The 27,376-nt window shown below is 55.8% G+C and overlaps 2 protein-coding genes across 5 annotated transcripts in view; one reads left to right on the plus strand and one right to left on the minus strand.

Moving 5' to 3' along the window:
* Cbarp (CACN subunit beta associated regulatory protein) overlaps positions 1–10,490 on the plus strand; it is a 19,063-nt gene extending 8,573 nt beyond the window's left edge. Inside the window, exons 1-10 of one of the 2 annotated variants that reach the window (XM_031350427.1) lie at positions 1,686–1,993; positions 3,626–3,725; positions 3,831–3,970; positions 4,071–4,135; positions 4,516–4,660; positions 5,495–5,666; positions 5,797–5,925; positions 6,270–6,477; positions 7,846–8,026; positions 8,775–10,490. In XM_031350427.1, the coding sequence (XP_031206287.1) occupies positions 3,633–3,725; positions 3,831–3,970; positions 4,071–4,135; positions 4,516–4,660; positions 5,495–5,666; positions 5,797–5,925; positions 6,270–6,477; positions 7,846–8,026; positions 8,775–9,744 (2,103 nt within the window). In that variant the 5' untranslated portion in view covers positions 1,686–1,993; positions 3,626–3,632 and the 3' untranslated portion in view covers positions 9,745–10,490. Of the gene's footprint in view, positions 1–1,685; positions 1,994–3,625; positions 3,726–3,830; positions 3,971–4,070; positions 4,136–4,515; positions 4,661–5,494; positions 5,667–5,796; positions 5,926–6,269; positions 6,478–7,845; positions 8,027–8,774 lie in introns of those variants that run through there. The other variant, XM_031350428.1, reaches the window with a different exon arrangement.
* On the minus strand, positions 10,362–27,160 carry Stk11 (serine/threonine kinase 11). 3 transcript variants are annotated; one of them, XM_031350434.1, is made up of 10 exons: positions 26,059–27,160; positions 16,280–16,363; positions 15,491–15,580; positions 14,924–15,056; positions 14,720–14,856; positions 14,312–14,439; positions 13,963–14,020; positions 12,933–13,129; positions 10,966–11,172; positions 10,362–10,769 (listed from the first exon to the last, which is right to left on the minus strand). In XM_031350434.1, exons 1-9 carry the CDS (start codon positions 26,346–26,348, stop codon positions 10,979–10,981), a joined length of 1,311 nt encoding a protein of 436 aa, XP_031206294.1. In that variant the 5' UTR covers positions 26,349–27,160; the 3' UTR covers positions 10,362–10,769; positions 10,966–10,978. The 3 variants fall into 3 exon arrangements, with proteins under 3 accessions (XP_031206294.1, XP_031206296.1, XP_031206295.1); XM_031350436.1 differs by having other exon boundaries at positions 10,377–10,769; positions 26,210–26,312; XM_031350435.1 differs by lacking the exons at positions 10,362–10,769; positions 10,966–11,172 and adding an exon at positions 12,489–12,661.
* Between the last annotated feature and the right edge of the window lie 216 nt (positions 27,161–27,376).

Consider the following 27,376-nt stretch of genomic DNA (forward strand, 5'->3'; position numbering starts at 1 on the left):
GTAGACCAGGCTGGCCTTGAACTTAGAAATCCACCTGCCTCTGCCTCCCAAATGCTGGGATTAAAGGCGTGTGCCACCACTGCCCGGCAAGGATGATTTTTTTTTTACCATTCTACAAACTAGAGACTCTGGAGCTCATATCTGCTCAAAAGCCAGCAGTCAATCAATCTCTATGAGAGACACCCAGTTCCCAGTCTGTAACTGGACAGTCTTTCCTTGGGCAGTGGACAGCTCGAAACCCCATTCCCTTCCCTACTCCAGCTCTTAGACACACACCCGCGTGTGCCCCAGGATCCCAAATTTACTCAAATGCTCCATGAAGCAAGAACTCAAACCTAGAAAGATCATGCTTGTCCTGTGTTGAGTGTTCTCCTCGGACAGCTAACAGCTGCCTGTAGCTCTAGCTTCAGAAGATCTGACATCCTCCTCTGGCCTTCAGAGGCATGTGAATTCACGACCCCTCCCTCCATACTGAATATTTAGTATTTGAAAAATCCAGGTGTGCTGACAAACGCCTGAGCTGGAGGCCAGCCTGATTGGGTTCGGAAGTCTATCCTGGTGAGGCCCGCCAGCCTCGGGTCTGTGTGTTAATCCCCTTCACTGAAACAAAAAGGAGGATGGTGTTCCGGAGACCAGTGTAAGCGACCCACCATCATGACGCTTACTTGACTGTGTGGCCTCGCTGAGAAGAAGCAGGTAGGGCCTGGGAGCATAGGCTCTTTTTTTTTTTTTTCGAGACAGGGTTTCTCTGTGTAGCCCTGGCTGTCCTGGAGCTCACTTTGTAGACCAGGCTAGTCTCGAACTCAGAAATCCACCTGCCTCTGCCTCCCAAGTGCTGGAATTAAAGGCGTGCGTCACCACCGCCAGGCTGGGAGCATAGGCTCTTATCATGAGACAGACCCTAGGTTCGAACCTAAGCCCCAACTGGAACAGAACTGTCTGCAAGGGAAAGGGGTTGTAAGGTAGGGATCATTCCATAACGGACCTCTATGGATGCAAGTTTAAGTGTTATTACCTTCATTTAGTTAGTGGGCAAGGGAACCGCAAATCTTTGGATTTGTCAAAGGACAACTTGTGGGAGGAGGCACTCTTCGTTACCTATACGGAACCGAGGGGATAAAACATGGGTGCTTGGGCTCGGTGGCAGGCACCTATGCTTGCTCAGCCATTTCACCACAGTTCTGTTGTTTGAGAAGGGGTCTCAAGCTGCTCGAGCTGGCCTAGAATTCTATGTAGCTGAGGTTCACCTTGCACTCCTGATCCACTTGATTTTACCTTCCAGATGCGGGTGTGCGCCATCACAACCAGTTCTGAGGGCAAGTTCTGAGTAGGTGTGGGACAGCATTGGCTATCTGGTGGACCTAAATGAACCTGCCAAAGAGCTGCGTAGGAAAAACGTGCACGGTGGAGGTGGGGGAATGTACCTATATCTCATGGATTGTAGATCAAGGAGATCTGCAAACTGGAATTGCACATCTGGAGTGCCAGGTGACAAACTAGATAATCCAGGGTCCCCAGTACCTGAGATACCCGCGTTAGCTTAGGGGCGTAATGCGCCCCGCCCGCACCGGGTTCCGGGACATTGCAGCACCAGGTAGGCTGAGTCTCGCAGGGGTGAGGGGGGCGGGGCTGTGCGGCAGCGGGAGGGGGCGCGGGAGCTCAGGCTCCGCCCCCCGCCCCCGCCGGAAGGGAAGGGGAGGCGGTGGCCATCGCAGTGCGAGCCAGACGCGGCGGCGAGAGCGGCGGGGGCGGTCAGGCTGCGGGACCGGGTGGTTACCGGGTGCACAGAGCCAGGGGCCGGAGCGGGCGCACCGCCAACGCGATCACGTGCGCGGCCCCACCTCTCTCCTGCGCGCCTCCCCCGCGCGTTGCTCTCTCCATTCATAAATTCTCCGTCGGCTCCGCGGCCACCGAGCTCCAGAGCCAACCGGGAGAGCCGTGTATCTGCCGCCCGCCCTCCCGCCGCCCATGGGCCGCACGCCCCGGCGCTGAGGTAGGCGCGGCGGGCCCTGGCGCACGGGGCCGGGCGGGGACGGGCGGGCGGATGCGCGCGGCCAGGGGATGGCGACCAGCTCCAGGGCCCGCCCTGGCCCACCGGTCTTGTCGCGCGCGGCTCCGGGAAGGGAGCGGAGCGTGGGAACGGCCTGCACCCCGCCCACCGCCCGCAGCCCGGAGAGGGAGCCCGCCCATGCCTGTCCTTGGCCTCAGTTTACCCTAGTGACAGGGCGAGAGCGATGTCGCCTTGGCCTCCTGGATCCACACGAGCCTGGCATCGCGTTCTCTGCGCCTTTCCGCACCGTATCCTACTTGGGGGGCCTGGTAGACGTTCTGTGGGGACTCCATGTCTAGGCTTGCGTTCTCGCTGGCCCTCATGACCCCGCCTTCCTCGCCTTGGGTCTCCAGCCATCTTCCTCCCCCACCTCTCATTACCATCCTCACCATGCCCCACCCCCCCTCCAGCCTGAACTCATTTCCCGACCTATATATGCGCCCCTTGCCACCCACCAAAATTGATGCCCGCTGTTCTCTGCCTGGGAGAGCTGAGGAAACGTAATTTTCTTGGGGGGGGTGTACATCGTTTATTCAGGTTCCCCCCACAACTCCTCCACCATCCAGTCTGAAAAACACTGGTGACTGGTGACGTTGGAGCCTGCGGGCTCTTCTTCTATGGGAAAGGGGTTTGCATGCTTACGCTGGTGTGGGAAGTAGGGATGGATGGCCAGAACGGCCTCTACTACTCCAGAATCATCCTCATTCCCGGACTGGGTCAGGTGCAATTTTAACAGTCCCTTTCTGAATCCACCTCACCCCATGATGTGCCCTAGCCTCAGTTTCTCCACGCTTCTGGCAGAGGCATCTGCCATCTTGGCCAAGCCTTGGGGCGCCCCTGTGGGCGGCCTCCCCCGCGCCCCCGCCCGCCTCCCTCTGCCTGGCAGCAGCCCCCCCCCCGCCCCCGCGCGGCCCTGCGCAACGTCGCCATGGGAACCAGATTTTTCAGGCCAGGAACAGATGAGCGTCTTTTGTCCTTTCCACTCCCACCAGTGTGGGGAACAAGGACCTTTCCCTATCGAGTCGTGACTGGGGGTGGGGGAATCATTGGCACAGCCCCTCCCACACCTCAGGTGCACTACCTTTAATTCCTTTTCTGCACCATGAGACCCTGAGACACGACGGACACCTGGGATGTTGCCTGAGTGTGCTGTGGAGGCGTCGTGTCTCTGTTCCTCCATGGGTGCTTTCCCTTTCCTAGGCATGGCTGCGCTACCTTGCCGGTCCGGCCACTCCAGCCAGCCAGGGAGGTGGTTGGCATGTGGAAAAGCCACGCTTACACACACACACACACACACACACACATTTCTGCGCAAGCGCGATGCCACCTTTTATGTGATAAAGATGGCGAAAGAGAGGTCCTAGGGGAAAAAAAAAAAGCCTTGGCTCCAGGCACCCCTGCGGGGATGGGGAGTAGGGGGGTGCTCACATTGTAAGACTTGGCCCCACCTGTCCATGAGTCACCCCGTGACGGCTGCTGCTGCTGCACGGGGACGCTTGGGGCCGACTTGCAGGGGCTCCTGTGAGGAGGGGCAGGCAGAACTGAACCTGAGCTGGCTCTATGCCCTACTTGTAGCCTCAAAATGCAGCCCACGGCCACCATGGCCACAGCGGCCGCCACTACTGCCACCGTTGCCCTGACGACTGCGTGGGACAATGCCACCAGCCGCCCCACGGTGGGTTGGGTGACTCCTGGAGACTCGGGGTAGAGGTGGGATGGAAACCCCACTCTGCGGTGGAGCCCTGACACGCCCCGCCCTGTGCACTCAACCCCGACTCAGGCGGAGCCTGACCCCATCTTGGACAACTATGTGCTGCTGGTGGTGGTGATGTCGCTGTTCGTTGGAGGCACGCTGGTGGTACTGTCTGGCGTTCTTCTGCTCTGCAAACGCTGCTGGGAGGTGCACCAGCGCTTCAACAGGTGCATGCCCTGGGAACCTCTTGCCACATGCCCAGGTGCGCTTGCAGAGCCTCGTAGTGGAGAGTCCCCATCCCTGCTCACCCTGCCCCTCTCTTCTAAGGGCCATGGAGGAGGCAGAGAAGACCACCACTACCTACCTGGACAACGGCACCCACCCTATACAAGGTGAGGGGCCCGCGCGGCCTGCAGCACCCCTCGCTGCACTTGACTGTGCCTCCCGCCGCGCCCCACCCCTCGGCCCCCTGCCCGCCCCCTCGGGCCGCCTGACGGTCTGTCTGTCTGTCTCCCCCACCAGACTGGGCGCAGTTCGAGTCCGACTCATCTCTGTTTCCTTAACGCCCAGGCGTAGGTGCGCACAGGCGCGTGCTGAGAGCGAGTGAGTGTGTGAGCGGATGAGCGAGTGCCCGCCGCCCCGCCCAGCCCGCCCGGTCCTGCCCTCACTCGGCCCCGTACCCCCCTCCCAGCCCACCCCGCCCAGCGGCCTGCCTGGCAGCCAGACACGCGCGGCCCACCCCGGGCCCACCCTCTCTTGGCTCTCCTCACAGACCCCGACTGCAGGGGGGAAGACCCCGAGGGACAGGACACCGAAACAGAGCGCTTCCTAGCCACCAGCTCCACCGGCCGCCGTGTGTCCTTCAACGAGGCTGCCCTGTTTGAACAGAGCCGCAAGGCTCAGGACAAGGGCCGCCGGTGAGAGAAGTCGGGGAGGTCTCAGCTGCTTGGTGCTGAAAGCTGGGCACTCTCGCTCAGGTCTCTTGGTATGGGCTGGCAGGGTGGATAGTAGAGTAAGTATCAACAGGTCTAAGCAAGGCTGAGGCAGGAGAATGACTAGTTATTTTTAAAATTTTTATGTATTTATATGTCTTTGTGTGTGGGTATGCACATGTGATTTCAAGTGCCCACAGAGGCCAGAAGAGGGCGTCAGATCTCTCTGGAGCTAGAATTACAGGTGGTTCTGAACGGCCCAGTATAGGTGCTGGGAACCCAACTCAGGTCCTTTAATCCTAGCACTTGGGAGGCAGAGGCAGGTGGATATCTGAGTTTGAGGACAGCCTGGTCTACAGAGAGAGTTCCAGGACAGCCAGGTCTACACAGAGAAACCCTGTCTTGAAAAAACAAAACAAAAAAATGTACCAGGGCAGCCATGGGTGCATTTCAAAGGTCTGCCTTTAAAAAGAACAGCTGCCCATGGTAGGCAGAGCCAAGAAGATCTCGCAAAGTTCAAGGCCATACGCCGGCTAGAGAGTGAGACCTGGTCTCAAAACAAAAACAAACAAAAAATGGTGTCTCAGGGGGCAGAGGCAGGTGAGTATTCATTCAGTGAGTTCAAGGCTAACCTGGTCTACATAGAGAGACCTTGTCTCAGAAATTAAACAGAAATCTGTCGCCCCAGCATTTGACAGGTGGAGGCAGGAGAATTAAAAGTTCAGTGTTGAATAGGGAGAGACCTGTCTGTCAGGATGTTAAAGTGTAGATGCTATGCTAGGGACTGCCAAGGGTTGACTGCTGGGGTCTCCAACATAGGTACACCCTGACAGAAGGGGACTTCCATCACCTCAAGAATGCCCGCCTCACCCACCTCCACCTCCCGCCCCTCAAAATCGCTACTATCCATGAGTGTGATTCGGGAGAGGCCAGCGCAGCAGCCACACCCCACCCGGCCACCAGCCCCAAGGACAGCTTGGCTATTTTCCAGGTGTGGTCAAGGTTGCAGCTACCTGTGGCCCTCAGCAGACTCCTGGCAGGCTGGGGTGGGAAATTGGGACCGCTCCTCACCTTCTTGCACCCTCCGTCCCTCCTCCCTCACTGACCTCTCTGTTTCACAGCCCCCCGGGAAGACCCTCACTGGCCACTCAGTTGGCCCCAGCTCTGCCCTACCAGGTGACCCCTACAACTCCGTGGACTTCTCGGAGATCAGCCCCTCAGCCTCCAGTGACTCTGGGGAGGGCACTTCGGTGAGGGTTCCCTCTGGTTTCCCTACAGCATCCCCAAATCACGGTGTCTTCTCTCTCAGAACCACTCTGTTCCCAGACCACGTGCCCTAGGATTCCCTGTATGAGCCAAGCTGGTGGGGAGAGTGGCTAGTTTCCCTTCAGCCCAAGGCAGAGAACTTTCAGGCAGGGTGCTTCCCCAATAAAAGGTGGAATTTGGGGGCAGGATGGCAGAGCTGGCCTGAGGAAGGAGGCTGCTAGAAGGGGGTGGCCAAAGGCACGCTTCACGGGGACCCAGGTATTGGGCCAGCTGGGGAGGGGATTCTGGGCCTGTCTGACAGTTATCCCTCCTCCCCCACCCCTTCCAGTTAGATGCAGGTACCCGGGGTGCCAAGGCTGCTGGGCCTGAGACAGTGCCTGGGGAGATGGGCACAGGTTCCTCCGGGGCGGGCACTGTTTTGCAATTTTTCACCCGGCTACGCCGCCATGCCAGCCTGGATGGAGCCAGCCCCTACTTCAAGGTCAAGAAATGGAAGCTGGAGCCCAGCCAGAGAGCGTCCAGTCTGGACACGAGAGGTAAGGCATCCCAGAGTGACTATGACCTCCAGGGACCATCTTGATAGAGGCCTCGCAAATGGCCAGGGATTCCCAGGGCTTGAATGTCTCTAGGAGAGCTGTCAGTGGCTGGTGCCCTGTCACCTAGGCAGATGACCATCCTGGCACCAGTGCACCAAGGCAGGGCGCTCCGGGCTTGTGTGGTACCCCCTTCACCCATCAGCACACTGGGTCCCCTAGCCCCTCTGGACCTCCACCTAGTTCTTTTGCCTGTATGACTTTGAGTTGTTGGAACAAGTCATGGGGGTAGAGGACCTCTCTGGCCTGCTTGAAGCCCTGGCTCCCTCTCCAGTGTGCAGAGGTTGGAGGACAGGACCTCATTGCCAGCCTCAGCTATGTCGGTTTGAGGCTAGCCTTGGCTACATGAGAGCCTACCTCCAAAAAAGAAAAAGGGAGCCTTGGACTAATTTTAGGATTTATGAATGCCTTTTTGTTATTTTGAGTTGTCTCACCTCATGTGTGGCCCAAGTAGACCTTGAACTCCCAGCCACCCTCTTGAAATACTGGAGATGAGCAGCACAGGCCATAGCCAGCTAATCCCCGAACACTTTTGATAAGGCCCTGGACTGTAACAATTTGGGTGTTTGTGGCCACACTGTCTCATCTCAGCTGTTGCTTTAGGAAGTGACTTCCATATGCAGATGAACGTGGGTTGTGCCCATAAAGAAATTTACACAAACAGGTGACAGCCTGCTGGCCCTGGGATACAGGGCTGCCTAACTGTAGGGAGGATACTCTGGCCTTGCTTGGGACAGTGTCACCTCGGTACTGTCCTTCCCTGTGGGGGGAGGACGTGGAGGACACAGTGTGAGTGCCAGGGAGGATCTGGGTGGCGGAGGGTTCACCTCACTTCCTTTCCGGGGCGTTCTGGGGGAGGGGCAGTCCTGTTGACTGCCTGGTGAGAACCTGGTTTCTGAGATGGAGTCATGATTCCTGGTGCGGATTAGCCATAGCCACTGGTGCAGCCAGAACTTGTTTGCCTGGTGGCTTTCAGCCCACCTGGAGGCCTGCCCACTCTGCCAGTTCTATTTGGGGTAAGATCCTGGCTTCTGGCCAGGAGCCGGGGGCATGGGTGGTGCAGTTCACCCAAGCTTCCCAGGGCACACTGCAGTCTGCAGGTGGCATCTTCCTCCCTTCCTCCCTCCCATGCAGACTCCCAACAACCCCAACTTGCCTAGGCCATGGCTTCAGCAAGAGCTGGGCCATTTGAGCCACTGGGCATCCTTTCTCATGGCCACGCAGATCCAGCCAGGGCTCTCTGGACTGCTTTCCTGTGAGGTCTTTCAGCTTATGCCTAATCTCTGGTCCTGGCCTGATCTTCATCTCCAGGTTCCCCTAAGCGGCACCACTTTCAGCGACAGCGGGCAGCCAGTGAAAGCATGGAGCAGGAGGGGGATGTCCCCCACGCCGACTTCATTCAGTACATTGCCAGCGCAGGCGACTCGGTGGCTTTCCCACCCCCCCGCCCCTTTCTGGCCAGCCCCACCAGCCCGCCCCCCACTCTCGGCAGGTATTTTTCAGTAGATAGAGGTGCTAAGGGTGGGCCTGTGGGCCCCTGCCCTGCCCCGTCCCCCATAGGTGGCCCGGGGACTGCCCTCCTGGCCCTGTGGACACGAACTCGAGTCACCCTGGCCACTTCATGGGGGCCACCTCTCCAGCGCAGACCGGAGAAGGAGGAGGGAAGCAGGGAGAGATTGGGTAAGGGTAGGTGGGCAGTGGATGGTCCCAGGGTTTCCAAGATGAGACACCCACCAGAGCAGGGCAGTGGGCTTGGGCCTCCCATGGCCCTGCCGATTTGTGGCAGGCTCCGAGGCCTGAAGGGCTCCTCAGTTGTGCCAGCGTCCCTTCTGCCTGCCCGCAGTCCTGATGTATGCCTGACCCCAGTCAGGGAGCGGCCTTGGTAACAGCTGCAATCAGAAATAACCTCCCTCCCCAAGCCAAAAGCAAAACTCCCAAATGCTAAAACCACTGGGATACAGGCTGAGGTCTTACAAACTTGGGGATGATTCTTAGCTTCACTGATTCACATCTGGCTGTATCAGCCCGTGACCAGTGGGTGAAGTAACCACCTAGGACAAAGGGCTTTGGTGTCTGGTTCAGAGCCATTCTCTTGGTGCCCTTGCAAATCAAGAGAATTACTTAGGAGTGGCCCAGACTCCATGGGAGTCCCTCCATGTCCATAGTCCCTGAAGTACAAACGTGGCCGGCAGGGCAGGGCAATGCCTGCAAGCTCTGACCACGTGGGCCTGGCCTTGCAGGCTAGAGGCAGCTGAGGCGGCAGGAGGAGCAAGCCCAGAGACTCCTCCGGAGCATGGCATCAGTTTGGGGCCCGAGCATGCGCAGCAGCAGGACCCGCAGCAAGAGCAGGACGCCGAGCATGCACAGTGCAGCTACCGTGACCTGTGGAGCCTTCGTGCTTCGCTCGAGCTCCACGCAGCCACTGCATCGGACCACAGCAGCAGCGGCAATGACCGCGACTCAGTGCGCAGCGGTGATAGCTCAGGCTCGGGTTCCGGGGGTGGAGGCGCAGCACCCGCCTTTCCACCCCCTCCCGAGTCTCCACCAGCTTTGAGGCCTAAGGACGGTGAAGCCCGCCGCCTGCTACAGATGGACAGTGGCTACGCGAGCATTGAGGGGCGCGGAGCGGGCGACGAAGTTTCGGAACTTCCTGCTTCAGCCCGCAGCCCTCCTCGCAGCCCGCGAGCCTGGCCACGCAGGCCTCGCCGCGATTACAGCATCGACGAGAAGACGGACGCTCTTTTCCATGAGTTCCTGCGCCATGACCCTCATTTTGATGATGCACCGCGTCATCGCGCACGTGCACATCCTCACACTCATGCGCGGAAGCAATGGCAACAGAGAGGACGGCAGCACAGCGACCCTGGTGGCGCACGCACGGCCACGCCCCCTGGGGCGGCCCGCCCTGCACGTGCGCCCTTGCGGCGTGGGGACAGCGTTGATTGTCCTCCTGAAGGCCGTGCGCTGCCCATCACGGGTGATGACCCATCCATTCCTGTCATCGAGGAGGAGCCTGGCGGTGGAGGCGGTGGTTGCCCAGGCTCTGGGCTGTGCGTTGAGCCCGCCGGGGCACTGCTGGACAAGCTAGCAGCTAGCCTCGACGAGAGACTCTTTTCTCCTCGTCTTGCTGAGCCAGTTGCCCCATCCCAGGTGCTGATCGTCGCTGCTGCTGCCGCTGCCCCTACATCCCCTGACCACAGCCCGGCCTAAGCTCTGTGTACTGGACCTGCCTCTCAGCTGCTTCTCCGGCAGCATGTGGGGCTGCCGTGGGAATGGTGGCAACAGCAGGAGCAACCTGAGGTTGCAGTGCATGGGTACACGGCCCCCAAATCCCAAGTGTGCACATACAGTGTCCCCTGGGCACTTAGCAGGGCGCAGTGGCCTCCGGAAGCACGAGGCTCCAGGACCCAGGCTCAACTGCAGAGAGGATGAAGAGATTGGACTCTCGGGTCCATATACCCTGTACCCAGCCTCTGGCCACAGATGCGGGTGGAACAGGTTCTGAGGTGCATGTGCAGACTCCCTCAAGGATCAGCTGACCCTCCACCCATGAGCACGTGCTGGCAGTGCCACTGCCTGCCATACGCATGAGTGAACCTACTGGAAGTGAAGTGACCGTAGGGCAGAAGATCAGAGAGGAGCTTGCCGCCCCAGATCCTGAATCTATTTACCCTGTCCATGGTATGCGCTTTGTAGCAGCTCTACCTTTCCTCTCTGAGCAATAACCGACCGCGTCCACTCTCTGCATGTGCACAGGCTCCCCTGTCCCATTCTTCTCCAAGAGCTTTGGGCTTTGAACACATGGACAGAACAGCCCAGGTGGCAGCTTCAAGTTTCCCAAGCTTTATTTATTGCCAAAAGATAGGGCAGCCTCGCTGTGAGTGCCCGCCCACTCCCTGCCCTGCGCCCTCTGTGGTTGGTCGTGTTGTCTGATTAATCATAAATGTCTCTGCATATTTGTTTGCTCTGGGTTTTCTCTGCAGGCCACCCTGTGCCCCGCCTGCTCCGTATTTCCAAACACCCTTATAGCCACAGCTCAAATCCACCTGTTTTATTAAAAAAAAAGTAACCAACCCAAAGACAGCGAGGCTCGCAGGGCGGCATGCAGGCGAGGCCGGCCAGTGGTCTCGACATAAAGTGCTTCTGGGGTGGCAGGTCCGCCCTCGGCTCCAACATCCTGAAGTGTGGACAGGCAGGCCCAGAAATCACACCTGCCCAGAAATCCTGGCGACACACTGTTGGTAGAATGGGTAGTCACTTAGTACCAGGTTGTGTGTGTGCGTGTGTGCACGCACATGTATAAAAAAAACCTTGATTGGTCAGGGCTGTGGCCTCAACCACCAGACCTTACCCCTGAGCCTTGCTCTAAGGGAAGGAGTTAGGAGCATAGCAGACACCCACTGTGAACACCAATCCTGGCCCCATGCCCACCTGTAGGCCTCAGTCACTGCTGCTTGCAGGCGGAGAGCCGGCGGATCTTGTTGCTGGAGCACACCTTGCGTGCAGGGTTGACGGTGCCAGGTCGGCCTTCTGGCTTCACCTTGCTGCTGAGCTGGGGCTCTGTGCCATTCACACAAACAGCCTTGGGCAGGCTGTGGCTCTGTCCATTCTGACCCACTTCCTCTTCCAGGACCTGTCCTGCGGGAAGATGGCAAGCACAGCTTGAGCCAAAGGGCAGGCAGCTCAGAGCCCCAGGGCCCAGCCTGTCCCAAGTGCGCCAGAGGCTGCTCAGGCTTATGCTCTCTAGCCTCTGGCGCCACCCCTCAGCTCCAAAGGCAGCCAAGCCTTTACAATGGTATGCCCTGGCCCGCCTGCAGCACGCCCATTGCTCACCTGCCTGTCTAGCCTGGGCAGCCCAACACCAGCTCACAGAGCTCTCCAAGGGAGCCAGGCTCTAGACCCTCTCAGTACAAGCACAAGGAGATGAAGCATTCGGCCTGGGGGCTACTAGCAGCCCTGAGCATGGGGAAGGAGACCAATCAGATGAGGGCTGCAGGCCTACCCTCTCGATGGAATTAAAGGTGACCTCTTCCGAAGCTCCCCAAACTGCAGTGGGCAGTGTCTACACGTAACTACACAGCCTAGTGATCTTCGATGCGTCTGTGGGAACCCAACACACACCCCACTGCCCTTGCCCCTGGATCCAGAATTTCTCTCCCAGACCCTCTGACTCTGCCACACTGGCAGCAACCACTCTGGCTCTCACTCTGGATGGGACTGAGGCATGCGGTCAGGTGGACTCTTGAGAAGGCATCTGTCCCCTCCTCCACACAAGGCACCGAGTAGAAAGCCCCTGTCCTGCTGCTGCAGAGTACGACCCTCATGTCTAGTACAGAGGGACCAGGCTAGCCTCAGAGCACTGTCACTTCACTCTCTGCACTACCCCAGTTGACAAATGGGCCCCATGACCACCCAGTGTCCTCACACCCTTGCCTTCCTCAAACCACAGCAGCCTTGAGGGTCCCTCATGCAACCAGCACCTAAGTGTACCTCCTCCCCAGCAGAGGAGCCAGCTCTCAGCCAGGGGCCCAGCCCGAGGGACAGTCAAGGCGAGGGCTACAGGTGACAGAGTAGAAGACACTACTCCCCATGGGGATGCTTTAAACCTTAGGAAGGGCTATGGCCAAGGCCCATACTGGATATCAGGTGTACACCTGTCCTTGTGGATGCCACCTGGCACCCAGCAGGCACTGCTATCAGAACCCTCAATTGCTACAGGGGACACAGTAGCCCAAGGTCCTTACTCTCCCCCAAAGCTATTTGAAATGCCGGGAGCTGAGTGGGGCTAGCCTGAGGGGCACAGGAACAAAGGTCCCAAGAGTCCTGGCTGGTAGCCACCCTGGAGCTGAGGACCTGGCTTGGGCCTTGGACCCAGGCATGTTCTCTGAAACCCTGGTGGGTAGCCTGTTAGGGTAGTGATGGGAGGGCCGTCGCAGCAAGCATCCACCTGCAGACACAGTGGACAAAGCTTTATGGAGGACATGGGTGGGGCAGCAGACAGGGAGCTACACTAAAGCCCCAAACCCTTCCTCGGGCTCCTCTCCTGGAAGGCCTGCGCCCTGGCTCTTCCACATGCATGTGTCGCATGCCTCCTCGCTAAGCCCTGCCTCGGCCGCCTCCTCGACACCTGGGGAAGAAGGCGATATAAGGTCAGGCATGGCCAGGACTGAGGGCCACTGGACCCTCCCTCAGGTGGCTGTCTCAGGGCTCCTACCCACTGCCCTTCAGGGTCCCCCTCCTCCTGCTAGATGCAGCCATGGAGGCCATAAGAAGCTGTAGACGGGGCCCAGAGTGAAATGCCACAGCCACCAGGATGGCTTTGGCCGTCCTGGTGACTCATGTCAGTGGGAGCCTTGGGAAGAGGACCAGCCCCAGAATGCACAAAGGCGCCAGCTTACCAGGCACTGTGAAGTCCTGGGTGTAGATGATACCGTCCTCAATGTCAAACAAGTCCTCCTCCTCCTCCTCCTCTGCACGGCCATGCAGGTCCTCCAGGTAGGGCACTACAGTCATACTGCGCCAGCGGTCCTTAGTGTCTGGGCTTGGTGGGATAGGCACAAGCGCCTCAGCCAGAGGGTGTTTCTTCCGGAACCAGCTGTAGAAGCCCAAGTGCAGCAGAGACATCAGGTACTAGGCGCTTAGTGGCCACAGCTGGCCAAGTGGCCAAGATGCACCAGAGACCACACCATGACTGCCCTTACAGAGGGCTACACGCTCACTGCTTGGGCTACAGACTTTAGGGCTATAGCCTAACACCCATAATACTGATACACACCCCTCCCCCCAAACTCCGCCCACTTAAGACAGCACCAGCGCCTTGGACTGGGGTGGGCAATCAGGTCCCTGTACCTACAGTCCCGCCCACCTTGAACACGAGTAGGCTAGATGCCCTCCCTGGGGGATACCCAGCCGAGCCAGTCTCAGTCTAGCATGGAGGTGAAAAGAGGACAGAGAAGCCTGGAACCAAGGGCTCTGACCAGCTGGTAAATAAACAAAGGGAGGACGGAGACTCCACTGCTGCCCAGAAGGCTCTAACCCTCAGGTGAGGAAAGACACCATGCCTCACGACTCCTGCTGGCCTCCCTAGACACATTCCCATGTCCAGATGGCCAAAGACCAGCTGGGGGCCAAAGTGACACTTCCCATCTACTCCCTCCCCACCAAGGGAGGGTCTGTCTCTTAACTCTAGGCCCTGAATCTCCAGCTTCTCACCCACCCGGCTGCCTGAACTCCTGAACGGAAAGATAAAGTAGGGAAGCCTGAAGGACTTCTTATCCCTGGCCCTGGCACCCCCTTCATACCCCAAGTTCACGCACAGCCTTCCGAGGACATCAATACACATAACTCACAGATCCTGTGACGATCCAGCACCTCTGAGACCATGCTCTCAGCTCACACCCCCAGCTGAGACAAGCTGGCCACGCTCACCTGTGCTGCCTAATCTGTCGGATTGAGAACCTCTTGGCTGGCTCGTACTCCAACATCCCTGTATGACAGAAGGGATTTGTGAAAGAGTAGCAGGTGCCTGCTTTGTGCCACAGCCCCACCCTACCATCCATCCCTTAGGCCTTCCTAGGCCCCAGTGAGATAGAAACAGGCAGCAGGGACATAACACAGAGACTCCACCCACCCACTGCCCCAGATGGGGGCAAACAATCTTGGAAACCTCCCATCCTGGCACACAGAGGCTGTCCTGCCAGTAGGGTCAAAAACCCTCCATAGACCAGGGGCTCTTTCCCTAGCTGTCTTGACATTTGTGTGATCTAGAGATACCCACCTCGGAGTAGGTCAGAGAGTGGTGGACCGCAGTCACAAGGGATGGTGAAGTCCCCTCTCCCGATGTTCTCAAAGAGCTTGTAGATATTGTCCCCCTCAAATGGGTACAGGCCTGTGGTGATGTTGTAGCTTCACATAGGAGAAGAGTGTCAGTGCTGGCCACACTGGAGACCCGAGGCCAGGTGCCCCAACTCCCAGACAGGACACATGTTAATTGATTGGTAAATGTGTAGTCACGGCACCGTACACATGTACATAAGCCTTGTGGGGTGGGGTATGGAGAGGAACTACACCCATAGAACTGGAATGTCCAACCTACTAGTCACACGCTATGGGTCAAAAGGCCCAAGAGAACACTAGAGAAAATCCACAGCCCCCTATCTGCTAGAGGTACATACAAGACACTCACAGTGTGACCCCAGCTGACCAGATGTCCACCTTGAAACCCGAAAAGGTGTCCAGTCCATTGGCAATCTCCGGAGGCTGGAAGGCCGGGGAGCCCTGGCTTGTCCGGCAGGTATCATCCACAGCAAAAGGATGCAGGGCCTGCAGGGCAGTGAGAGTCAGGGCAGCTCAGGAGAAGCGGCCCATGATCCCTGCACACGGTGCCTACCTCGGCAACACCGAGGTCGGAGATCTTGAGTGTGCCATTGGTGGTGAGTAGCAGGTTGCCCGGCTTGATGTCCTTGTGAACAATGCCCTGGCTGTGTAGGTACTCCAGGCCGTCAATCAGCTGGCGGAAGTACCTGAATGGGTGGGACTGGCTCAGGCCCCACAGGGTCTCAGCCCACACCATGGTGCCTACCTAAGTCTGTTATGAAGTTTAGGAGACTCATGAGGCCTGGCCCAAAGGTGATAGGTGTTTAGAGCTCAGGCAAACAGACTTGAGAGTCAGAAGGCTGGGCCATTGAAAATTATACAGGGCAACTGAGAGTCACTGCTGCCCAGGCTCAGGGAGCCAGGTTTCCCCCCTGGCTTCACTTCCTCCCTTTCCCTTTGTTCTTTGTTAACCAGGAGATGTAACTTTACTGAATATGGGAGGGTTGATCAGGCCTAAGAGCCACTATGGCTCTTATGGGAGGGTAACCCCAAGCAATTGGCTGGGCTAAAAACTGGGGGCCCAGAAACATCTGGGTTTCCTGACAATGGCTGTTCCTCCTGCACCCAGCAGGACACTCACCCATGAGCTTGGCACACAGGGAAACGCTTCTCCGGCACACTGTCCAGCATCTCCTGCATGCCACATACGCAGTACTCCATCACCATATACGTAGGGCGCTAAGGAAAGCAGCACACCAGGCCCGGGAGCCCTGCTCCTAGCAACAGTAGTCTGGAGGGCCCTGCTGGGCCAGTTGACAACCACCACTCTGATCTCCCGCCATTCTGTGCTCCCTATCAGTACTCACAGGGCTCGCAAGGCCACTGCACTGACCACATGGAGTCAGCACAGGTCACAACAGGACCAGAAATAAGCTGATCTACTAACCACAAGGAGGGATGGGGAACCAGGGAGTTAGGGCTGCAGCCAAATTCTGTGTTCTCAGAATGCTCCCAGGATTGCCCAGACGAAGTGCAGGCTGTGCAAACTCTACCTCTGGGAAGGGGCAGCATGAAAGCTCTAGAACCAGGGCACTGCCAATGTATGTAGGCCCCAAGTACCTGTGAGGTCATGCCCAGTTCCAGCCACACTGGTCAGAGCAGGCTAGCACAAGGTGGAAGCCCCATGCCTTGCTCACCCTGCCTGCTGACAGGCACCACAGATGACACACAGCACATAACTGCAGCCAGAGGTCTTTTTTTCGAGACAGGGTTTCTCTGTATAGCCCTGGCTATCCTGGAACTCACTCTGTAGACCAGGCTGGCCTCAAACTCAGAAATCTGCCTGTCTCTGGCAGCCAGAGGTCTTGCAGAAGGCTTCCAGTCCCTAATACAGGGGGACCACCCCACCCTACTCCATCCCACAGGATATATCTTCTGCTTCTCCTCATTGTACAGCACGTCCACAAGCTGGATCACATTCCGATGTCGCAGCCGTCGCAGCAGCTGGATCTCCCTGCAACAGAGGACATTCCTCAGCTGACCTTGCCTGATGTGAGAAGCCTACATCTAGTCATGGCACAGATGCCCATCTGGAACACACTAGACAATGGGGAAGGTGGGAGTGGAGCCTCCTGTTTGCCTATAACACCTGGCTCAATCCCAGGGATTGGGCAGTCACCTGGGCAATGGTAGATTCAGGCTATAGTAGAGAGGGACCACCAGGACGAGCAAAGCTCCATGTAAGGTGGCACAAGTCCAGCACCTAATGTGCCTTGAACATTAGATTAGGTTAAGAGGGCCACAGGGGCTTCTCCCAAGCACTGTCACACTTCACAACCCTGGATTTCCTCACTGGGCTGAAGGTCAACAGCAGCAACAGCCACTACGATACCATTGAGGAAGGCACTGGTCCCACAGGAGAACCCCTGTCAGACAAGTGAATCCAGACTGGCCTACCACAGAGGTTTCCCTCAGCCCAGGTCTGATAGCACCCCAATATCAGAAGCTCCCAGACAGGCACAGCCTTATCATAGAAGTCACCCAGCTTCCAAAGGGACAGGAATTGACCCTGACAGACACTACAACATGACCCACCTACATAATGAAGGAAAGTATCACTCAGGTGTGAACAGAAACAAGGCTCTGACACTTGTCATAGTCTAGAGGGACCCTTGATGACAACTAAGCCCAGTGAGAGACCCAGACACAAAAAGGACACAGTGTGGGCCTCCGTGATAGCAAATGTCCAGAACAAGTGAATCCAGAGACAGAAGACTTCACTGGAGCATAGGGCTATGGCTGTAGTGGACAGCTCCCAGGGGCTTCCTTTGGGGCGATTGAATATGCACATTCTCCAGGAGGCTGGTTGGCATGCCAGGATGGGTGAGGGCATCATCATCTACCCTGCACTTTGGTTTGCACCCTCATCCAAAAGCTCAGCTGGGTGGACAGAGCCCCTCCCTGCCTACCTTTATCACCCCAGACCCCTTCTTCTAGATGCCTCCCTGAGCACATCCTATGTCCTGGCTTGGTGTGGCGGGGCTGTGGAAGCAGGCCGGAAGGGAAAGGATGCTCTCTGCTCAGAGCACTGCACTGTCACCCCTGGGTGCAAGGTCAACAGCACTCCCCAGTCTAGGCACATGGTATTTATGGAGACAGTCTGCATTGGGACAGACATGATATCCTTCCTCAATGTGTTGGGTACAAGAGGAATTCCAGTTCAACCCTAGTTCACTTTCTGTCCCCAGGAGCAACAACCACGAAAGGCTGGATACACACTTACATGTGTCTTGGGGTTGGGTTCCTGGGAAACCAACCTAAAGATGGCTGGACCAGTGCTCAGATACAGCATGACTCAATCCCCAGACCCTACCAGTGGGAATCCCCCACTTCCACACTGACTTCCAGGCAGTTACTGTAAAAACCAAGGCTCACATCCTAATATCCCCATGTAACAGCAGGGACTGTAACGAAGGCAGGGCTTAAAGCCCACTAGGGCAGCAGGAGCTGAGGCAGATGCCACACCAGTTGACACCACTGTGACAGAGAGGCTAATACTCAGTCAATACAGATGCCAATCAAGGTAGAGGGGACACTTGAGTGAGTTGGCTGATAGCTGTGACCTAGAGCCCTTGGTGGCACACACCTTTAATCTCCACTCAGAAGGCAGAGGCAGCCAGATCTTTGAGTTCAAGCTAGCCTGGTTTACATGATTTCCAGGACAGCCAGGACCATATAGAGAAACCATGTCAAAAAAAGAAATAGTGTAAAACGCCTGTGTGCTGTGTATGTGAGCATGCACCAGTGCATGGTGTGGTCCATCCCCTCCTGTTCACACAGTTGAGATGGTGTTTTGTGGAAGTTTTGTCCTAAACTGAAACATTTCATCCAACAGGAAATCTAAGACAGAAGGTAAACAACATAGTGGGGGGCGGGGGACGACCCAGGAGCAAAGGCAGGTGGATCTCAGTTCCAGGCTAGCCTGGTCTACAGAACCAGTTCCAGGAGAACCAGGGCTACCTTATCTCCAAAAAACAAACAAACAAACGCAAAAACAAAAACAAAAACAAAGAAGCAAGCAAGCAAGCAAACCACAAGGTGACTAACACTGAATAGTTGCCGAAGTCCTCGACACTGACCAGACCCGAGAGGCCCCTCTGAGCTGGCCTTTGTTACTCTACCAGTTCTCCTTTCCCCCACCTTTTATCTTCCCCCTCTTTTCACACCCTAACACTGGATAGGAGAGAAAAAAAGAATACAGGGGAGAGAAAAATTAGGAAACTCCAAGAATCTAATTTCTTTCTCTTTGTTTCATCTTCAGCCATAGCTACTAGCAAACTGCAACCAATCTGCCTAATTACAACACAACCTTGCCTGGGGGTGGGGGTGGGGCTCACGTTTACAGCACAAGGCAAATCGTAGTCAGCTGCTGCGGACAGTCCAAAGCAGCCCCACATCCCACATCTGGGATTAAAATAAAAGCATATTCTAATAATATTTCTGTGTGACTTTTTTTGTTTGTTTGTTTTTGAGACAGGGTTTCTCTGTGTAGCCCTGGCAGTTCTGGAACTCACTCTGTAGACCAGGCTGGCCTCAAAACTCAGTAATCTGCCTGAAGTCTCCCAAGTGCTGGGATTAAAGGCATGTGCCACCACTGCCTGGCTCTGTGTGATTTTTAAGATGATTGTACCTTTATTATTTTTATATGTATTAGTGTTTTGCCTGTATGTCTATGTAATGGTGTGAAGTGCCCTGGAACCATGCAGGTGTAGGGAATTGAACTTGAGTCCTTCAGAAGAGCAGCTATGCTTTAAAAAAAAAGACTTATTTGTTTGATTATTTTATATGAGTACAATGTAGCTGTCTTCAGACACATCAGAAGAAAGAGGGCATCAGATTTCATTACAGATGGTTGTGAGCCACCATGTGGTTGCTGGAAATTGAACTCAGGACCTCTGGAAGAGAAGCCAGTGCTCTTAACTGCTGAGCCATCTCTCCAGTCCCCATACCTGTGTTTTTTAAAGAAACCAAAATTCCAGCATTCTTAAAAATGTCACTACACTCCTTCCCCTAGAATAAGCAATGAAGGCTGTGGAGCTGAGCTGCACAAACAGCTCTGACATCAGCGGCATCCCTTCAAAAGGTTTATGACAACCGAGCCGCCTGGAAGGACTCTCTCCAGCCTGTCACACTGGTTGTAGGCAGGCTGTGCAGTGTGGTCCAGGTTCCCAACTTCCAGAGCCGTCGCCCATGCTGGGGAGGGTCTTGGGAGATGCAGCTGTCTCTGAGTCATCTCTACTCCTCTAAGTAACCCCAGTGAACCTCACTGGCTCACCACACTGGACCTCGGTGGTATCCATACTTTGGTCGGTCATGGGCTCCCTGCCTGCGGTGAGTGGATATGTGTAGCATCTCCCCAGAAATTACACAGCAAATGATGATGTGGTGGTTAATGATGATCAACTCTACAGGCATTGGCCAAGTCTGAGGGAGTCTCCAGATTAGACTGAGCAAGGACAAAGTCCTACCCCAAAACAAGGGTTGAAGGGGAGTCTGCCTCCTGCCTGCAGATATGAAGTGATGTCATCAGGTGCCTCCCAGTTCTGCAGCCAGGCCTCCCCCACAAGGAGGAACTCTGCCTGCAATTGCTTCCTTCCTAAGTGGCCTCAGTCAGGTATTAGGTGACAGCAAGGAGACAAGGGAGACAAGTGTATGAGACAGTGTCACAGCGTCCTGATGACTGGACATGGTGCTATATATCTGTAATCCAACACTCAGGAGGCTGAAGCAGGGGGATCATGAGTTTGAGGCTAACCTGGGCTGTTGGAAAGATGGCTCAATAGTTAAGAGTTCTTCCCGATGACTCTGGCTCAATTCCCAGCACTCATACGGTGGCTCACAACTATCCAGAACTCTAGTTCCAGGGCATCTGATCCCCTTCTGGTTCCCCAGGTGTACTTGGAGCACATCATACAGGCAAACACTGATAAAAACAAACACAACCACTTACTGAAGCTCCCAGCACCCAACTCTCACCCATGGGAAAGTCCTTGAAGGTATAAGGGAGCCTGAGAGCCCAGGCAGGTTCAGACCCTGGAAAGACCCTAACCACCTGGCGTCAGGGCTTTTTGCCATCCTCCAGTGTTCAGGATTTCTTTTAGGTAACTAAGAAAAGCAGGTGAGTGGCTGGAGAGATAGCTCAGCGGTTAAGAGCACTGACTGCTCTTCCAGAGGTTCTGAGTTCGAATTCCAGCAACCATCATGGTGGCTCACAACCATCTGTAATGAAATCTGATGCCCTCTTTCTTCTGGTGTGTCTGAAGACAGTTGCAGTGTACTCATATAAATAAAAATTAAAATTAAAAAAGAAAGAAAGGAAGGAGGAAAGAAAGAAAAGCAGGTGAGGAGAAGGAAGCCTCATGCTTATAGTCTACAAAAAAACAGATCCAGCTCAGCCTGGGTTACAGAGAGTCCCTGTTCAGAAACAACAGAAAATGATGCTAAGAGAAGTTGGCTGTACACTGGTGTAGGAGGAAGCAGGAAACCAGCTCAGTACCTCAGAGTCCGGGCAAAGGAGGAAGCCCCTTCCGCTAGGACCCACCCAAGCTCCTCACAGGCCGCCAAGTCAAGACCCAGGCAGGATGCATAGTCCTGCTCTCTGGCCAACTACACAAAGCTGAGACCACAAACCTGCTGGAACCAACAAACACCAGGCCCTCAGCCACAGGCATCCCACATCCTAAACAGACCCTAAACTGAGTTCTCCAACTCAGTTCTCAAGGCAGTAGACCTCAGTGACAGGGCACCTGCCTTGCACGTGCCAGGACCTGGCACTGGAACAAAGTGTGACCCACACCTGATAGAGTCCTGGATTCTGCCCGCACAGCAGACGCTAGAGCTCTATCCTGCCAGTCCAGTGCTCTGGCTGCCTGGTACTGAGTCTGTGGACCAACAAGTTCCCTCATGGAAGCATCAATTCCCTGCCAAGGTTGGGCTGAGGACAGTAAATCTTAGCAAGCAAGCATGAGAACCTGAGTTTGATCTCCCAATACCCATAAAAATCCAACTGTGGTGGTGCACACCTGTGAGCCCTGTCACACTTCATTTAGTCAAAGGTTCCAGGTCCCTGTCAATCTGAAATAAAGTGCCGGGCACTGAGAGGTGACACCTGAGTCTAGATGCCACAGTACATACAACAATGTAAGCTACAGGAGGCCATGGTATAGGTGTGGGCACATAGGGTCACCTCATAGCACTATCCCTCAGGCAGGGAGCAAGAGCAGTCTACTTTGGATGTTCTGTGAGCTGAGGGCTGATAACCGACAGAGTCTAAGGCTCTGTTTCTCACAACTCGCTAACGTCCCAACTATGCACAATCCACAACACACAGTCTGCCAGTCACTATGGTATGGCCTCCAGTTGTCCCTGGAGAGCTGACAGCATCTCCCATGGCCCCAGCAACCCAGACAGGTGCAGATCTGGACAGGGTGGTGACACCCAACAGCTGAACACACTGCCTGCCCTGTCTCTAAGTGGCCAGTGGCCATCCAGCACAAGCCACTCTGCCCAGGCAGGTGCTCCCTATCTCTAAAAGAGATGGTGGCCAAGCAAGTTGCAAAGGACAGGCAACTCAACTAAGCATGGTCCATACTGCTAGAACCCAGCTTTTGGCAGCAGGGCCTCCAGCAGTAACCACTTGCCTGGAGGGCAAGGAGAACTAGGAAAGAAGAGGATCAAGAGCAAAGGCAAGAAGGAGCCACCACCTAGTGGACTCAGAGAACACAAGCACAGCTCGATATCCATGACTTGCAACTAGTGATGAGCAACCAAATGGGTGAAGGTGCCATGGTTGGCCTCAGGACATGTGCAAAGGCAGGAGGAACCCCTTGAGGCCCAGAGCTCAAGAGCAAGCATTATGACAAGACCCTGTCTCAGAGAAGCAAAATAAATACCTCACAAGATGGTGCCCAGCCATTATCCCACCACTCAGGAGATACTGGGTCATCCATAACTACATAGCAAACTTAAGACCAGCCTGGGCTACATAAAACATGTCTAATCACTCAACATGTGGTTCAGTGATTAAGAATTTTGCCGAGCAGTGGTGGCACACGCCTTTATTCCCAGAACTTGGGGGGCAGAGGCAGGCGGATTTCTGACTTTGAGGCCAGCCTGGTCTACAAAGTAAGCTCCAAGACAGCCAGGGCTATACAGAGAAACCCTGTCTCAAAAGAAAAAAGAGAAGAAGAAGAATGTCTTTGGCTGGAGCCGGAGAGATGGCTCAGCAGTTAAGAGCACTGACTGCTTTTCTGAAGATCCTGAGTTCAAATCCCAGCAACCACATGGTGGCTCACAACCATCCGTAATGAGATCTGACGCCCTCTTCTGTGCATCTGAAGACAGCTACTGTGTACTTATTTATAGTAATGAATAACCAATCTTTGGGCAGGAGCAAGCAGGGACGGAGAGAGCAGGGCCAATTGGAGCAAGCTGAGGTCCTAAATTCAATTTCCAGCAACCACATGATGGTTCACAAGTATCTGTACAGTTACAGTATATTCATAACATAAAATAAAATAAAATAAACAGGGCTGAAGAGATGGCTCAGTGGTTAAGAGCTCCGACTGCTCTTCCAGAGGTCCTGAGTTCAGTTCCTAATACCACGTTAGTCAGCTCACAAGTCCAACTCCTGGGGATGGTGCTCTTCCAGCCTCCACAGGAACGTGTGCATCCCCACCCACCAGTACCTACCTCTATACGTGCACATGTACAAAAGCAAATTCAAATGGCCAGCCAGTGGTGGCCAAACGCCTGTCACCCCAGCACTTAGGAGGCAGGGGTAGGTGGCTCACATAAGTTCCAAGCCAGTCTGGTCTACAGAGTGAGTTCTAGGACAGGGGTACACAGAGAAACGGGGAGGGGGTGGATATAAAAAAATGAAGACATCAACAAAAAACAAGATACACAAAAACAAAAACAAAAGCAGAAACAAGCAGCAAGCATACAGAAGCATTCTCCTGGTGGTGAAGGCATCAAGTGGAGAGGCTCAGTGCTTCCACTGTACCATACAGACAACACGGGGCTGGGAAAGCCTCATCCCTGCCATATTCTGGGGTGGGTTTTTCAACCTGTCTCATCTGGAGGATCTCAGAAGTATATCTATGCACAAACAAGAGGCAACAAGACCCATGCACCACATGAAGCCCACAGGTAAGGCAGAGCAGGACAACCATAGTCCACTTGAGGGGTGGGGGGCTTCAGAGCCATGGAGCTGTAGAGCCAGCAGGTTACCAGCAGTTTTCTCAACTCTCCCCTCAAGCTGGTATTAAGATCTTGCTACTTGAGGCTGTAGACATGGATTAGTGGCTAAGAGTACTTGGCTACTCTCCCAGAGGACCTCGGTTCAATTTAAAACACCCACATAGCAGCTCATAACTATCTCTAAGTCTTGTTCCAGGGGATCTGACACAGATGCAGGCAAACAGCAATGTACATTAAAAATAAAAATAAAACATTAAAAAAAAAAAAAACAGGCAGTGGTGGCGCACGCCTTTAATCCCAGCACTTGGGAGGCAGAGGCAGTGGATTTGAGTTTGAGGCCAGCCTGGTCTACAGAGTGAGTTCCAGGACAGCCAGGGCTACACAGAGAAACCCTGTCTTGGGAAAAAAACAATCTTGCTACTTCTCACATGGGGATGACAGAAGCCAAGGGCACAGGTTCCTGTAGCCTTCCAGGAATGGAGGCGCCACACTACCCAATGCCTTGGCCTGCATCCACAGTGTGGTACTGGAAGGAGAAAGCTCTGTGCAGACTGGAGGACAGGACCCCAGAGGCTTGCCTGGAAGGTTCCAGACACTTCGCCATGAGAGAGACAACAGGAGTGAAGTCTATTAAGCTCCTGCAGACAAAGGAGCCTTTCTGCCTGCACCAGCTGTCGCTGAGCTGCCCCTTCCAGGCTGTGGCTCTGTGCTTGTGGATCACACAAGCAGGTGCCCGAAACCCTAGGGTTTCCACTGCAGGAAAGTTCCACTCAGGCAGTGGGCAACTCCAGCACTCCCCTAGAGACACCTGCTTTGTGTCCTGCCATTCAAGGACCTCAGTGCAGGGCAGTGTGCCAGTACGCTGCTTTTGCCTCAGTTTCTCCTCCTAGTTTTTATCTTGTGTGTATATATACATGTGCCACAGCACATACATGGAAGTCAGAGCAAACTTGTGGGAGCTGTGTCTGCTTTCATCTTGTGGGCCTTGGGGCCTTCACCCACTGAGTATCCTACCAACCCCAGTTTTCCCATGCACCCCTAGCTGGTCTGGGAAGCAGTTCTCCTTCCTCAGTGTCTCTAACTGCGGTGACAGGCATGTGTCTACTTGCCCAGACCAACTCCTGTCGTTGGAACAGTGCAGGCTCCTTACAGCACCTAGTGTAGGAGCTGGTGACCTCCAGTGGACTGTGTCCAGTGTCCCTCTGAGGACACCTATCACTCCTGTACCTCCCCACTAACTCAGGTTGGGCCACTTCAGGATCTAGGGACCAATTTCTCTCAGCTGAACCTGCCTGGCTTTGCAAGCCACACCCGGAGCTGGCAATATTAGGTAGAGGTGGAAGGAAGCCTAAAGCAGCAGGTGAGAGCTTGGGGCTCTGTCACAGGCAGACAGAGCACAGGTTTGCCATGTGCACATGGCGTACAGCTGACCCAAGCCAGGATGCAGGCCTGGGCAGCCAGCCAGACACAGTGGGCTTCCAAGGACCATTACCCTGAAGCCAAAGAAGGCCACTTGCCTTGGAGACCAGTAGACACCACCCAGAGATGAGCAGCCTATGGCACCTCCATCTTAAGACAATGACTTCAAACCAGGTTTTTCCCAGCTCAGGCCTCTGAATTCACCTGAAGGAACACCTGATGCTGGGTTTGCAGGTTTCCCAGTGCAAGACTGACCTAGGACCACTCTGACAAAAAAGGCCAAGTAGGTCCTGAGGCTATCCTAGGCCACCAGCCTGCCCTGCTCCACCGCTGGGTCCACACATCTGATCCTGGGTATCTGCCCCCTTTCCTGTGGGTACCACTCAGAGCAGTGCCCAGCTGGCAAAACCAAGAAGCTGCCAGCCTTCCTGGGACAGGACCACAGGCAAGGTCAGTTAGGCAGAACGCCGCCAGTGCTGGCCCCAAAGATAAGGCCCCTTCTTGGAAGCCGGTAGGTGAAGTTTCCCAAGTTCCGCCAAGCTAGGCAGGCGATAAAGAGTCCCCACGGGCCAGCGACGCCAACTACGCAGGACACCACAGGGACCAGCGCCAGCACTGGCCGGCTACCCACCCCCTTCACCCCAAGTCTCTCTTCACCATTATTTTTGGCCCCACCGGTTCCCTCTAGCTGCGTAAACAAACTAGCCACCCGCCTGGCAACGCCCGCCAAAGAAGCCAGGAGCGACTTGTGCCAGGACCTGGCCCAAAGAGGAGGGCTGTTGGCGCAGTCGGTCACACGACCTCCCCCTAGGACAGTCCTGCAGGCTGTCCCCACACACTGACCCCACGAGGGGGACGCTCAGAGATAGATGGGGTAGATAAAATAGTGAAAGGAAAGAGGAAAAGGAGGAAGGAAATGAGAAGAGAAAAAAGGTTAGAGGAAACAGAAGAGCCAGAAAGTAGAGGAGGAAGGGCTGCCCCAGGAGCTCAAGGCAGCGCCCGCGTCAGCCCCAGGCCCTTGGCACCTACTTCTTGACGTTGGCCTCGCCATTGGGGATCCTGCGCAGCTTTTTCTTCTTGAGGATCTTGACCGCCCTGCGGCATAAGGTCTCGGAGTCCAGCACCTCCTTCACCTTGCCGTACGAGCCCTCCCCGAGCAGGTCCCCCATCAGGTACTTGCCGATGAGCTTGGCGCGCTTGCGGCGCGGCTGGTAGATCACCTCGGTGGAGTCGATGCGGTGGATGAAGGTGTCCATGCCCACCGACATCAGCTCGCCCTCGGGGAAAAGGCCCAACGGCTGGGGGTCCGCCACGTCCATCCTGGCCCACTCTTTGTCCTCGTCCCCTTCGGGAGCGCCAATTCTTTTCAAGTTCGACTTTCCCCCACCCGCTTCTTCCAAATGTCCAAGAAGAGGGAAAAAAGGAAGCGGGGCAAAAAGGAACGACCTCCACAACCCTCCCGGTGCCCACAACCGGGTCCACGTCCGCTGCCTGGGCGCCAATTCTTCACTTTTGATTTTCCCCTTTTCTTCTAGGTGCTCAGGGAGAAAAAAAAAATGAAAATAAGAGTGAAAAAAAAAAAGCAATGAGCCCCCCAACCCTGGCGTCCCCCCAATTCGGGTTCCCGGGGACGCTGCTTCCGACGGAGGCGACGGTCCGCCGTCGCGGCGCGCGGGCCGCTAGGTCATGGTCGCCACTTGGGCCCCGCGCTCAGGGGCCCAGGCGGCCGCGTCCAGGCCGGTCCGCGCCGTCCATGTCCGGCCCGCGCCGACGCCGCGCGCGGCCCCTTAGTTCCACGACTTCTCGGGGCGCAGACTCCACCCGGACGCGGGATACCGGGACACCCGCAAGTCGCGGGCACGAAGTCGGGACAGGAAATCTTCCGGGGACCGAGGAGGGGAAAAAACAGCCCGGGCGGCGCGTCCCCCTCGCCGCCTAGCCGCCGCGCGACAGGCAGGAGGCCGGAGCGGCGAGGGGGGAATCGAACTCCAGGCAGAAAGATGCTGCCCGCGAGCGAAAACTCCACGCCGGCGCCGCCCTCGGCGGCTCGCGCCTCACTCGCGGACGCCGTGAGCCGCCTCCCCTTTCCTAGACCGACACGCCGCCGCCATCTTGTTTACCGCCCTGCGCCGCGCCGTCGTCGCACGTCGCAACGGTGGACACGCCCCATCGCTGAGCTGACGTGCGCGGCTATTGGCTGGAGCTCCAAGCCCCTCCCCTCGAACCCGCCTCTGTCACCAACGCGGATTGGACTATTTGGATCGGGGAGGGCGCCCGAGCTGACATTGGACAGCTGGGGTTCCACCTGAGGGCGTGACCTATGTTCTCATTGGTTGTGCCAGGCGCC

This window comes from Mastomys coucha, unplaced genomic scaffold (genome assembly GCF_008632895.1).
Source record: "Mastomys coucha isolate ucsf_1 unplaced genomic scaffold, UCSF_Mcou_1 pScaffold4, whole genome shotgun sequence".
In the NCBI taxonomy this organism is placed as follows: Eukaryota; Metazoa; Chordata; class Mammalia; order Rodentia; family Muridae; genus Mastomys; species Mastomys coucha.